We start from the raw sequence: 14,165 nt of genomic DNA on the forward strand, positions 1-14,165 counted from the left end.
TATCCACCTGCCACCTGGTGCGAGCCACTGTCCCCTCCTTGGCTTTCTCTCTCCCTCTCTCTCCTGTCCTGCGCTATGGATAAGAGGGAGGGGGGAGAGAGAGGAGGACGGTACAGTCCTGCGCCGGGCGTGGTCCAGAGCCTGCCTGTGCCGCCGGTGTAGGCCCAACCGCCCAGGAGCCTACGAGCCGAGCCGACGCGAGAGAGGGCTCATCGTCAGCTCGGCTCGGCTCATCAGCAAATGGATTCGAGGTGGCTATGATTCTTTTTGTGAGGAATCTCAAGGGCTATAGGCGGCCCAAATAACAGTGGCCCACTGCAGCCATGGATTCGATCAGGCCCATCAATTTGCGAAAAACCCCGGTCCAGCCGCGCGCACAGAACAGAACCGCGCCTCTTTCGCCACCGTCTCACCGACCCCGACACCGCTCCCGCTCCCGCCGCCGCCGCCCGCCCGCCCCGCGCGGCGCGGTACGACTTCCTCAACTCCAAGCCGCCACCCAACTATGTCGCGGGTCTCGGCCGCGGCGCCACCAGCTTCACCACCCGCTCCGACATCGAGCCGGCCCGCGCGGCGCCCGCCCTGCCCGACCGCTCCGCCGCCGCCTCAGCCGCCGGCCGCGGCCGCGGGAAGGTGCCCGGAGAGGGCGGCGGCGGCGGCGACGAGAACCAGAAGTTCGACGAGTTCGAAGGCAACGACTCCGGGCTCTTCTCCAACGCCGAGGCGGACGATGACGACCGCGAGGCGGACACGTTCTGGCAAATCGTGTCCGCCTCGCGGTCCTCGCAATGGCAAGAAAGAAGAACCCAGCTACACCTGAACTCTAGCTTGCAGCCATTCGAGCTCAATTGAGGCATGGGAACAAAAAGGAAGCTGATGCTCTACTTGCCAAAGCATTACAAGAGTATCCAACAAGTGGTAGTCTTTAGGCTGCATCTATTGAGATGGTGCTACACCCCCAGCGTAAAGGAAAGAGTTCGGATGCTATTAAGCGATGTGCTCATGATCCACATGTCCTTGCAACTGTGGCCAAACTTTTCTGGCATGACAGGAAGGTTGATAAAGCTACGAATTGGTTGAACAGGGCTGTTACTCTTGCTCCTGATATTGGGGATTTTTGGGCATTGTACCATAAATTTGAACTTCAGCATGGAAACGCGGACACTCAAAAGGATGTTCTGAAAAGATGCGTTGCAGCAGAACCAAAACATGGTGAAAAATGGCAAGCAATAACCAAAGCTGTTGAGAACTCACACCAGCCAGTTGAGGCTCTTTTGAAAAAAGCTGTTGTGGCGCTTGATGCAGAAGAACGTGCGAATGCCACAGGTGCCTAGGCTCCTAGATCATTTTTTATAAGGTATTTGGCGAACGTGTTTTGTGCTACTGTTATATTATCTTTTAGTATTTCAGATTTTCAGTTGAGTTAATATGATTATCGCTGCCTGAGATTTACAAGTGAATTATTATTTTTGTTTGCATAATTAAGTACCTGTATCATGCTCCAAATTTAGTTCCTTTGTATGCCAACTCTGAGGTGTTATCAGAACTCTCTTTAACGGCAGTAGATAGAACGTACTGTTGCTTCTTTGCTTGCAACCAGCTTGCTGCAGAGTTTCTGCTGTAGTGACGTCGTTTTAGTCTAGCATTTCTTATGGATTACTTTTGCATTCCTGTTTGTCGTGACACTAAGGTTGCACCTGTAGCAACTATAGACAACCTATTCAAACCAGGAAGGGTTATGGAAGCCCAGAGTCTCTTGATACTTCAAGCAGGTGCAAGTGCAAAGCCTTACATTTTTTTGGTTGCATAATGCCAAAAAAAAAAAAGGCTATTGCTTATCTGGTAAACAGGACGAAGCAATGAAACACCTCAATGTCTGTGCTCTTGCAGGGCTTGAAAACTGGTGCTATTACACACTTACACTTAATAGTGTACTTGATTGCATGGTCTCTATTGGCTTGCAAGTTGCAACCAATGTTGTTACCTGTAACACTTTGATCAATGGTTACTGCAAGCATGGGTAGGACGTAGGATAGAGGATGCATTAACTCTGTTCAGAGAAATGTTGAGCAAGGGAAACTGATGCAGTGGCGGAGCCAGGAATTTTGGTAAGGGGGGGCCAACTCGATATATCATTATGATTGGATGTTGAACAATTTTTTTTTAGATTAAGGGATGTTGAACGAATGGAAGTCCTATATCCTTCTCAATTCAGATTATATCTTGCAAATCATAAATGAATTGTAGTCTTATATCTTGCAAAGATTAAACATTTAGTTAGCATGTATAAGCCTCGTTGTCTACGCAGTAACAACAAAAAAGTGAAAGTGAAAGTAGCAATTAAACCACAATAATTTGAGTACACAATCCATACTCGGCAATGCCATCGCTGGCCTGGCTCGCTGCAGCCTGCTCGCCTTGCGATTGTCGTGGAGGACTGGAGGCCGGAGGCATAGCGCAAAGCGACGGAGTGAAGTGAAGCCCTGGCGGTGCGCGGGCGCCTCGAGCCATCGAGACATCATGCAGTAGAGCTAGAGATCTGGGGAGGCGGAAAGGCGCGCGGCAGCACGGTGAGCACGAGGGCTTCGTATACTCATGTTGGGAAATTGGGATCGTGGCCTGCGTAACAAAAGGCAGGGGTAAAAACAATCACATTGGCTCATTTGCACTTAAACTACAAGTCTAAAGCGTGCAACATACAGGGGATAAAAAAAACTGTTTTTTGCTGCTTCTTCGTTGGGGGTGGGTGGGTGGGGGTGGGGGGGGGGGGGCACGGCCCCTCCGGCTCCGCCATTGGCTATATTGCTATCACATAAGGCATAATACTGTGTTATTTCAGATTGGAAGGTCTGCTAGGACTCTACCAGAAGATGGTAGAAACTACAAAGTATATAATGCATAGTCTTAACTAAAATGTGCTATCATCCTTTACCTGAAGATGATCGAAAGTGCCATCGATCTGAAGAACCTGTGTGCTTTCTTATCTGATCTGTAATATGTATGCAGTGTTTCAAAGGCGAAGGCAACCCAAGGCGAACTGGGTACACCTGGATGTCTAGGCGACAAGGCGTGACTGTTGCCCAAGGCGAGCTGGGTCTGCCTGGACGCCTAGGCATCCTAGGTGATGCCTTTGAAACACTGTAAGTATGTGGTGGTGCCTCTCTTAGTAAATTTAATGTTCCTGATGGTGCATGCTTGATCCTTGTGAAATGTAGAGGATTTTCTTTTACAATAAATCACATTTATATCTGCCTCTTTATCCTCCATTTTTTTTGTTAAAGAACTGTAGTACTGTACTTTCCTTTTTCTGCCATGGAGGACCAGAAGAAAAAAAATTCGTCAGGACAAGGACATAGACCCAAAATATGATAGCTGTTGCTGTTTTAGTTTGATATATTTGCTTAAAAAGTTTACATGATTTAACACTTGCAGAAGTTGCTCCATGCATGCCAGAAAGCAGGTCCAGAAGGAACCTTACATCACAGGTTAGTTGATTCTGTCGATTCTACTTCAATGTCTACTTAGCACAATAGTTGCATTTACTCCGTGCTTCAGTTTTTCATCTTCTGAGTGGTCTTCAATGTTGTTGAGATAATACAAAACTGAACTTTCTACTGGTCCTGAAAATAGTTCTTACATTGGCTGGGTGGCTATATTTCACCAAGATGTGATACACGGATACGAATATGGGTACGGCGATATGGAATTTGTCCAAAATAAGGATATGCTGGTACAGCAAGTATATACAAATGAATATTTAAATATCACTTAATTGTAAATGATCTCAAAATATATAAAGACACAAAACAAATTGAAGTTTGTTGGTACTTAGCAAGCCGCCAGTGTGAGGCACAACTACTAACTTGCGCTAAATACGTATCCATCACTAAGATAAAAAGTGAAAAGTGGGGAAAATAATAACAGAGAAACATATAATGGCCTTCCGGCCCACTTAGCCTAAATTAGGACCTAAGCTTACCCTAATAGCTCCTCTGCTCCTGCACTGCACGCAAAAGCAGCCGCCGCTGTGTCTACTGCTGTATCTCCAATCTCCCTCTGATTCTCCAAACTCTCCGATTCTCCTTCTCCCCATGACTATGTATGGATGAGAAGAAATGTACCTGCGGAGGTATCGGCAAGCATCAAAAGCCACATCGCTAATTAAATTATTTATTTTAGAATCGCAATTTCCTGATACCTGATGATACACGTTTCGGGCCGTATCACACCGTATCAGATTTGGGTACGGCAGCCTACATGAAGCATTTGTGATGTATGACTGGGTGGTACAAATGAGATCTGGAAAAAAAGCTATTTCTAGTGATACCTATGATACTGCATAGTTAAATTATAGTGGAGCATCAGTGAATATTATGCTCAGTTGTTACTTCTCAATGCAGCTCGATAAGATGTCTTTGTTCCTGAGTGGAATGGGGGTATCTTCTGATTAGATGAGTTGCAGCAAAACCTAGACAGAGAGCTGAAGCAACTACCAAGCCTGTTGAGAACTCACATCACATCAGCAGTTGAGGCCACTCAAAATAGAGCTATAGTGGCTTTTGGTAGAGAAGAAAAATCGCAGATGCCTCGGCTCCTTGATCAGACTGTCTTAATAAGGTATTTGATGCTCTATACTACTATTCTGATCAGGAGAAATATGGTGTGTTCTCCTTGTTCCATAACTCTACAATGCCTTGTGTTGAGATGCGTTTTCTTTCAGTGTCTTACAGTACTGTTCAGTTACAAGTTCTAATTTTGAAGAAGTATCTGACCCTTAAGATTTGAGCAGCAATTAGGTGATTTGGGACAAGCAGAGTTGTTTTATTCTTTTATGCCTAGCATGCTTTTAAGTAGGTGTGTATTGTTGCATGTCAAAGCGTTATCAATACTATATTTGAAGTAGCTATGTATTGTTTGTTGCATGTCAAAGCGGTATCACTTTGACAGTTTTGTTTTAGTTCTTAGGCTGATAGGTGGTTTGTCCTAGCTCACAGATTGATGCGGTTAATACATTTTGATTACGGGCCATCACTTAGTAAGTCCATCGCTACTTGCATTTTTGTGCACAAATGATACTGGTAGTTGTGCAAAGGCCAATCGGCAGAGAGCTGCTCTGTGCAACGAAGTCCAAACAAGCTTTCTGTGACTACTGACTGGGCACTCTTCAAGTTCATTCCAAACAAGCTTCTGTACTGGAAATCGTAGCAGAAATGGTCGGCTAGTCTTCAACTCTTCAAGTTCATTTGGAGAACAATGAAAGTTTGATGAAGTGCCTAGAAGGATATTTAGGCTTGATTGCGAAATGTTTTGTTCCCACTTATACCTGCATTACTCTTGATAGATAATTTTGCTTTGTACTGTGATTTTCCTCCACTTGGAATCAGATTTGTTTTTCCTGTCTGCTCACAGGTCTACATCTTGTGCACGCTGGCATTGGAATAATTGAAGAAAGTAGCAAGCGTTTGGCAGCAAACCAGCTTGGACTCGAGTAACTTTCAGTCGGGCGTCAACACCAAACTGGTTTTTGCATATTGCCCAAGACGAGTTGATGTTGCAGCACTTCCCAAATCAAAAGATCTGATTCGGAGCATTGCCAGAGACATTCTGTTTCAGTGATGATGTGTCTAGAGGATATCCCTCCACCCGCGTGGCTCTCCTAGGCGGCTCCGGGGGCGCCCCGCGCCGCCTCCAGTGGCCGCTGCAATCGTCCGGGCGGCGGCGGTGGCCCGACGCTGAACCGAAGTCGGCTTAGCTCGCAGCCTTCCCCCTTCTCTCTCTCTTCCCCCACCTACCTCCGCTTGGCCCCTTGCCTCGACCTGTCGACAGTCCTTCGCCGGCTGCCGGAGCCGGATCCGGCCTCCCCCTCGCCGGATCCGGGGTTCCCCAGGCCAGATCTGTTGCCGGCGCCCCCTTTCCCGGCCGGCCGGCGTGCTGTGCCTCTGAGGGCTCGGTTGGGCGGGAGGAGGGGGGGGGGGGGGGGGGGCGCGTGGCTGCGTCGCTGCCGCCGCTCGCTCGGGCCTTGCCGCTCCACGTGGCCGGCCCTGCGCCCGTGGCGTGGGCTTGCTGCGCCTCAGGGGGCTCGGTTGGGCAGGGGCATGTGGTGGGGCTGCCGTCGCCGCTTGCTCTGGCCTCGCCGGCCCTATGCCCTCAGTGTGAGCGTGCTGTGCTTCTCTGCTCAGCTGGTCGGGGCCACTCACCTAGGGACGGGTTGCCGGCGCTTATGCCGCCTCCGGACGGGCGCACGTCCTCGTGGGGGTTGGTGCCGACGCCTCTTAGTTCTCGGTTGCCGGGGCCGGCCGGCTCTCCTTCGGCTCGGCTGGCTGGGCTAGCCTTGGTGGTTGCCTTCTGTCCCCTAGTGGCCGCCCCTTCCTGCTAGCCTCCTGCGGCGAGGCGCCGGCCGGCGGGCTCTCTTGCGTTGGGGCGGCGTCGGTTTTGTGGAGGGAACGGGTGAATGTGAAAGCCTAGAGTTTGCTTGCGGGCTGATGACGGCGACGCCCTCGGACGTCGTTTACCTTGAAGGCGTCATCCTTTCCCCTCTTCTCTCCTCTCCGGTGAGCTCTCCGGGTGAAAACCTTGACCCTGGTGGCCAGATGATGACGGCGCTGGTGGCGTCGCTCCCTGCCTTGAGACGTCGTTTTGGAAGCTCTGTTGGTGGTGGTCGTCTGCTCTTCTCGGAGAGTTTCCGCTTCTGCACCTGCCTTTGCTCTGTTTCCTCTTCATCGTCCGGGTTGCGTAGGTCGCGTTTGACGGATGCTTTGCTGCCCCTCTTATCGCTGGTGGATGCTTTGCCGCCGTTCTGCTCTGGCGGATGCTTTGCCGCCATCATCATCTTGGTTGGAGATCGCTTCGGCGGATGCTTTGCCGCCATGGTTGGTTGGTCGGGTGGATGCTTTGCTACCTTGTTGCGTCGTCGACTAGTGTGCCCTTGATGTTGTATGATCTTTTAGCAGGTCCAGTTGTGTGCTCTTGTCTAGGTTTGAGGGTTGGTGAGTCTCCTCCTTCGTATTTCTTGCTGTTCTTGTTCGTTTATGGGGTCCTTGCTTGGTGGTCTGTATCCGCCTTATTAGCCTCTACCTATTAAAATTTCTAATAATGTAGATCTTCTGTTTACCACGATCCGCATCCTGTGCATTCCCATTCCCAGATATTACCAGAAATTGTTGAAACTTTGTAATTGTGTATGTGCAGTTTCTTTTCGTGCCTTGTATGGAAGTCTCGTCGTTCCGTATAATTCGGGTTAATGCTGGCAAAATCCAGCATCTGTTGCCAATGCTCTCTTGGGTGTTTTGCTCAGTATACCTAGCAAAAAGTTTCTCGTCTTTGACGAAGTTATTTTTTCTCTGCGAACGGACAAAACCTTGGTGTTCTAAGTAAGCAAAAATTGTAGTATCTGTAGATTTCACTAAAGAGTGTTTAAAAATGATGAGAAAGAAACAATTTGGAACACTTCTTAACTAAGCTTGTTGAACTTGCACAAATCGCTGATAATGTTCTCGTCCTTGTCCCCAAACCTGTTTTAATACTGAACATGGGCCACACATGAGAAGGTCCATAAACAGCACTGCCTACCTCGCCATTCAGCCTAGTTTTCTCGTGGGCCCGTTCCACCCCTCCACCGTGTTTGGTTGGCGGTTGGCCACCGATGGCTGTCAGCTCGCGGGACCCACTTGCGAGAGAGACACAGGAGAAGTCATATCCAGCAGTTTCCTGAATTCCTCACTCCAGGGGTGAGGGAGCCGGCGCGGCGCGAGCAGGACGGCAGAATCGCCGAGCACGTGGAGTTCCGAACCCGCTCCAGTTCCGGCGCCGCCGCAATCCGCCTCGCTTCATCGGGGGAAGCCTCACAGCAGCCGAGGGGACGCGACAAGCCAGGCCCCGCTTTCCGCACGAACTCTTCCCCCGCCCTCCTCTTCCCCGCCTGCCGTCTTCTGGAGCTTGGTTGCCGTGGGGTGGAAATTCAGCGGAACTTCCGCTGATTTCTTCACTTGTTGGTAAGCAAGGCAAGCTTTCCTCGACGCATTGTTCTCTGGCTGTTCGTTTTGTTCCAGGGGGCAGTCTCTCAAATCCAAATTTTACTTTCTCCTGTTAGACGCCGATTTATGTGCGGTTAGTGCTTAGGAATTCGGATAGTCCAAATTATTAAAAAAACAAATCGCAAGGTCAACTTTGCTTGTTTTTACCAAAAAAGAAGGATGTTCCCCATCCCCACGTTAAGTACACTGCTGCATATGTAACGTTTTTGAGTAAGGAGGTATAATACCTTAAGATTCCTAATTTCTGATAGTAGTAAAATTGATAAATCTACTGCACCTTTTAGCGTTGACTATTTGAATTGTACGCTATCGCTGAGCTAAGAATGAAGTTTTAGAGACTAATTAATTATCTGTAGTAAATCATTATTCCTTCATATTTGTATATGAAGTTGCAGTCATTGTTCCTTCATATTTGTATATGAAGTTGCAAAGCTTTGATATATCACAACAGTGTGGGTTGTATATAGAGCAGGGCTTTGAGTTGGTCTTGTTAATTCTAGTTACTTGAAGCACATTCCATAACCATGGCCAACAAAAGGTGGTCCATGTGATATCTGCACCTTTATGCAATCACAAAGATGTAATATGTCACCCTTGAAATCCTCACAATTTTCTTAAGCAAGCCTTTGACTCTATATTGGTGGGCAGGTACAGAGAAAATCAACCATGACATAAGCTGGAAAGAATGGGTTACGGCATGAGTAGGCTAGAAGATGAATACTATGAGCCTGAAGGGCAGGATACTGATGGATCTAGTTCAGTTCAAGTGAATGATGAGTTCTCAAAATTACATAATGATATTTTCCATATGACTCGAATGAGATCAGGACTTAGTGAAAGCATTTATAAGTCCATGGGTACCAACAGAGGCATAATATCAACGGCCAAGTTGTTATCTGGAAGGGAAGTTGATTGTTCTGGAAAGGGAAAGTTCTCTTCAGGTGACCGTGCATTTGTTCTAGGTCGCTATGTTCCAATGAACGGTCCTGAATTCTTGGATAGGATGGATTCTCGTGCTTATGTTTCACAGTTTTCTGCCGATGGCACTCTTTTTGTTGCTGGTTTTCAGGTACGCTATGCTCAACCAAAAATAGTAAAGGTTTTACAAAGTTCAAGTTGACAAATTTCCTGCAGTTTGTTTTGTTTCCCCCCTGTCACCATTTTGTGCATCTTTTTAAGAGAGAAATTATAGAAAGCATATAACGTTTCTTTTCATTTCCAGGGAAGTCACATAAGAATATATGATGTTGATAGAGGCTGGATCATACACAAGGACATTCATGCTAAAAGTCTGAGATGGACCATCAGTGATGTATCCTTATCACCTGATCAACGGTACCTTGTAAGTTTCTTCTGGCTTTTAACTAGTTTAGCTTGCCACCCTTATTCAACATGACTTTGTACCATTTTGATTTTCATATAACTCCGTTATGCAACTTTTCATCTGTCATTGTTGCAGTTGCAACTAATCTCTTTCATTATTCTTCGTATTGGGAAGAAACATTTCATATGCAACTATGCTCAACAGATTAAAAAATAATCCAAAATGTATCAGGCATCACTGTATTAGATGTGGGTACATGTTTGCAAAAGGTTTTTTTGCATCATGTATCACTGTATTAGATGTGGGTACATGTTTTCAACAGGTTTCCCCTTTTTCCTTATTTCTTTTTAGGGGAGAGGGTAGGGGGCTAGGCAGCATCCAGGTTCTTCAACACGATGAAGTTGGGCAAGGATGTTTAATGTGGACTTATCCAAGAGATTAGTATCCATAAATGAGTTTTTCTGCACTCATGTGGACCTTACCTGTGTCAAGCTACCAACATTAACTGTATGGAGGTTGTTTTAACCATTGAGTAAACTATAATGACAGAAAGTACCTGTAAGATAATTAATTTTACGGGGAGAATTTAGACTTACTAAATCCTTACATATTTCATGTGTTGGTACTAGCATGTCTTGGAGGTTTGCGAATCCATGCTAGCTCTTTTTGTCTGCATATTATTTATGTATATAGCCTTCATCAGTCTCTGTGGCTGAATTACTGTTTTTGATCTTTAAATCTGCAGGTCTACTCTAGTCTGGCACCTATTATCCATATTGTCAATGTTGGAAATGCGGCAAGAGAATCCTATGCTAATGTCACTGTGAGTTCTTATTAGGTTCTTTCAATGCTGCACTCAGGTGCCCGAACTTTTCATTTTGTAGGGTAAAAAAAGTGTGCCTGGTTTTGCACAGCAAATGATCAATTTTAAGAAACATGTCTCTTTCATACGATTTTTATGTTAATAATCAATAACTGCATTTCATCTTTACTTCCATTGTGAATAAATAGAGTGAAATAGACAAGCGCCAAACCTATCTTAGTGAAGGAAGCTCTGGGGATTTTTAGACATGTTTCTTACTAAAATAGTAGCCAGCTCATTAACTTCTTATTTCTTAAAATTGGAATTCGATCCATGATCTGGATTGTGCTAAATATTAGAAGACAAGATTTGTTCCATCAACATACAAATTTATTGACGAGCTCAATTTACGTGGTAGAGCTTATGTAGATGTCTTTGGAGATGGTATTCACTTTGTTTTGCATTTAATTATTCTGGGTGCTTGAAAGTTGAAAGCAGCTAAAATACCTTTTGTCACTTAATGTTGGAATCTGGTGCTGAAATTCACCTTTTTTTAGATAATGGGAAAGTTTCCAGCCTATGCTGTTGTTAGAATTCGACAATTCGCCTACCTCTTTGTATTTTGAAAAACGTACAATGTTAGACATAATACTGTTTACAAAGTCTAAAAGTAATCACAATTTTACATCTTTCTGCAGGACATTCATGATGGATTAGATTTTTCACAGCATGAAGATGTTCAATATGCCTTTGGAATATTTTCTGTGAAATTTTCCTCTGATGGCCGGGAACTTGTTGCTGGCAGCAATGATGAAGCAATATATGTCTATGACCTTCACGCAAACAAATTGACATTGCGTTTACCTGCTCATACAGTATGACAAATTGCTTACATTCTTGGCTTACATAAGCCATCAATTCCTCTTATGCCATTTGTTGGATGTTGTTGGTGCAAAAAAGTAAAAGAATGCTTACTTCTATATGGATATTTTATGATGCACCCCACAGAGGGGACTAATATGTGTCTTGTTACAGCTACAGAAACCTCACTTATTTGCTCTACGGCTGTGGATTGTTACCATGTTGATAGTCTTTCTGTACTTCATACTTTTTCTGTTGGTTTATAGAATGATGTTGTCATTCATTTTTCATGTTTTCAGTCTGATGTCAACACAGTAGCATTTGCTGATGAAAGTGGCAATCTCATATATTCTGGAAGTGATGACACATTATGCAAGGTAGGTTACTGTTCTAAACTATGTAAACTTGTCTTCATTAACATATAAGATCGAATTATTTCTTAGATTTCTTCATCATACATTCATACTCGAACATACCCATTTCTAAGGCGTCTTTATTGGCACTCCATTTTCTTTCTAAGGAAAAGTCAATTTTACTTCCCTCAAGTCATTTAGTTGTCTGGATAGCCCCTTAGGACTATCCACCAGAACAACTAAAACAGGGTCACTTTACCCAACCACCTAATGACATTTGTCCTTTTTTTTATTACTAGCAAATATGTCTGGGTTGCCACACGGTCGAAGGCCCCATACGGGTCGTGGCTGATTTTTTTTCCTACGATGGGTTTTCTTTGACATGGATTTTGTTGTGTTTTCACGTTCTTATTGTATTCGAGTCCGTTTAGGTTACAATATAGTGTTGTTCAATTCTGATTATATGTGCTTTGGGTCCACCCGTCGGTGATTCTATTGGCCGAAATCAAAATTTCAGGTGGAAACGTTGCCTGATTTTGAAATAGGTAAAGATACACATATGTTACGAGTTGAAATTTTGTGGGATGATAGATGGCATCATGCCCTATGTTACAAAATATTTTCGTAACTATCAGTATAGGTTCAAGAGCACTTGAAACTGCTTTAACCCTCAATGTAGGAAAATGTTTGCTAATAGGGAAAAAAAAGAAGGAACTATTTTGTAACATGCTGCATGATGTTATCTACCATCACCAAAACTTAACATGCAACTTTCTCAAGGAGAAAAAAAAGACTAATGCCATCAGGGTTGAAGTGTCCTCGTTTTAGCAGTCCGGAGGCTAATGTGAGCCAAAAAAAATATTTTAGGGGTTATATGGACCATAACCTTGATTCAGAATAGTTTGGAGGCTCTAACTCTTAATGATCAAATTAAACTAGTCTCTGAATTTAATTCAGGATAACTGATTCAGATGACGAAATCAGCTTATCAAACCTGAAATATTTCTTTTGTGCCAGCGATTGTATATTCACCCTTCTGGGTTTTTCCGCAATCTGTTTCAGTGCTTTAGGGTTGGATCTTCTGAGGTTTCCCTGGGAACATATTAAGAAAATGTTAGATGTTCAAAATTCTGCTCATTTCATCAGTGCTATGGTATCTGATCTCTGTAGTCTGCAGGTCTGGGACAGACGTTGTTTGTCCACAGGACAAGCTGCTGGGGTTTTGACTGGACATTTGCATGGAATAACGCATATTGATAGTCGTGGAGATGGCCGGAGTTTCATATCCAATGGAAAAGACCAAGCAATCAAATTGTGGGACATTAGGAAAATGATGTCCAATGCTGATAGGTACTCTCAACAAATTGAAATACAAGTCCATCCCATTCTCACGCTTCTACCAGTATAAATTCATATACAACTTAAAGGAATGTTCTTGCCTCTTTTTCTGCTTTGCTTCTCTCTTCATCTAAAAATACTCTTTGACTTATATTCATGCGTGTCCAAATGAACTTATATGTGGAATGAGATGGAGTATGTGTTGAGATACTGATCTCAAATGTGTCTGATGTACATGAGGATCATGTGTTATTGGGCCCAACACCAGGTCCTCAGCAGTGGCCAGTTTGCCGACTCTATTCTCTTATTGCAAAAAAGGTTGTTCGTATTTCGATTAATTGGCCATCTTACAGTGTGATACTAGTCTATTCTTCCGTGCAGTTGTGCAGATGGAGCCCCGTCTTGGGACTACAGATACTCAAGGTATCCAAAGCAGCTTAAACAATTAAAACATCCGCATGACCAGTCATTAGCTACATACCAGGGTCATTCAGTCCTCCGCACATTGATCCGTTGCTACTTTTCTCCTGCCTATAGGTAACCTTATTCCCTTTATTCTGATATGAAACTCTGTCATACAAACAACCAATATGATTTCCTTTAGTTGTTATTTATCCATTTATGTATATCTAGGTGCTTACATCGTTGATGTATAATTTCTGTTTCTACAGCACCGGGCGAAAGTACATATATACAGGATCATTTGATTCGAACGTTTACATCTATGATGTGGTATGTCTGATCTTGACACGCACTTAGTTTATATTATTATAGAAGTTGATCTCCCTGTGGCAATGTCTGTTCGAAGAAATCATGCCATTTTTTACCGTAGTGGATAAAGAACTTTCTTATACCCATTTGGGAGAACCTGTGCATAATCTTACCAAAAAACAGAGCAAAAGTTGCTGATAATTGATAAGCAATGCCAACTGTTTGTGTATTTGGTTTTGAATTTCGTCGCTTCATGTTTCAGGTTAGCGGATCGCAAGTTGCGAAACTGAACGGGCATCAAAAGGCGATTCGAGACTGTAGTTGGCACCCAATTGAGCCGACGCTTGTGAGCTCATCCTGGGACGGCCGGGTGGCCAAATGGACCAGTGCCCGTGACGAAGAGGCTTCCGATGTCGATTAGCCGAGTGAGCAGTGATCGGTAATGCTCGTGGTCTGCAGAAACATACGCAATCTTATACGGAAAAACTAAGCATAGCTCTTCAAGCAACAGAAAGATCATGTGTTGTAAATTGTAAATTCTGAACAGAAACCAGCTTCGAGTGCCTAAGCACTATTGTGCATATGAAATAGTTTCATACTCTGAATAAAAGCTTCCTACCCTTCGGACGGAAATTGTGTTATCTTGGTTGTCGATGTAACGCAGAAATTGTACGATGTCCTCTTGATTATCGATGCTCCGCTGATCCTTTTTTTGTTAGATTGGTATGCGGAGGTTATCCTTT

At 44.5% G+C, this 14,165-nt stretch overlaps 1 protein-coding gene and 1 long non-coding RNA gene across 3 annotated transcripts; one reads left to right on the forward strand and one right to left on the reverse strand.

Moving 5' to 3' along the window:
* Nucleotides 1-2,297: 2,297 nt before the first annotated feature.
* LOC112884671 lies at nucleotides 2,298-6,384 on the reverse strand. 2 transcript variants are annotated; one of them, XR_003227156.1, is made up of 4 exons: nucleotides 6,198-6,384; nucleotides 4,199-4,253; nucleotides 3,980-4,121; nucleotides 2,298-2,619 (listed from the first exon to the last, which is right to left on the reverse strand). It is a non-coding gene; the product is annotated as an uncharacterized LOC112884671 (long non-coding RNA). The 2 variants fall into 2 exon arrangements; XR_003227155.1 differs by lacking the exon at nucleotides 2,298-2,619 and having other exon boundaries at nucleotides 3,812-4,121.
* A 1,316-nt stretch (nucleotides 6,385-7,700) lies between these two features.
* LOC112884669 (LEC14B protein-like) lies at nucleotides 7,701-14,063 on the forward strand. Its single transcript, XM_025950146.1, has 10 exons — nucleotides 7,701-7,991; nucleotides 8,682-9,102; nucleotides 9,256-9,375; nucleotides 10,103-10,180; nucleotides 10,858-11,034; nucleotides 11,320-11,397; nucleotides 12,551-12,723; nucleotides 13,093-13,248; nucleotides 13,383-13,443; nucleotides 13,685-14,063. The coding sequence occupies exons 2-10, from the start codon at nucleotides 8,719-8,721 to the stop codon at nucleotides 13,841-13,843; spliced, it is 1,386 nt and encodes a 461-aa protein (XP_025805931.1). The 5' UTR covers nucleotides 7,701-7,991; nucleotides 8,682-8,718; the 3' UTR covers nucleotides 13,844-14,063.
* Nucleotides 14,064-14,165: the final 102 nt, after the last annotated feature.

This window comes from Panicum hallii, chromosome 3, assembly GCF_002211085.1.
Source record: "Panicum hallii strain FIL2 chromosome 3, PHallii_v3.1, whole genome shotgun sequence".
In the NCBI taxonomy this organism is placed as follows: Eukaryota; Viridiplantae; Streptophyta; class Magnoliopsida; order Poales; family Poaceae; genus Panicum; species Panicum hallii.

Excerpts from the sequence above, each read along its gene's own strand:
- LOC112884669 (XM_025950146.1), top strand. The coding sequence starts at position 8,719 with ATGGGTTACGGCATGAGTAGGCTAGAAGATGAATACTATGAGCCTGAA. Across the intron at positions 9,103-9,255 it reads TTTTTGTTGCTGGTTTTCAG|GGAAGTCACATAAGAATATA; the intron begins GTACGCTATGCT and ends TTTCATTTCCAG. Across the intron at positions 10,181-10,857 it reads AATCCTATGCTAATGTCACT|GACATTCATGATGGATTAGA; the intron begins GTGAGTTCTTAT and ends ATCTTTCTGCAG.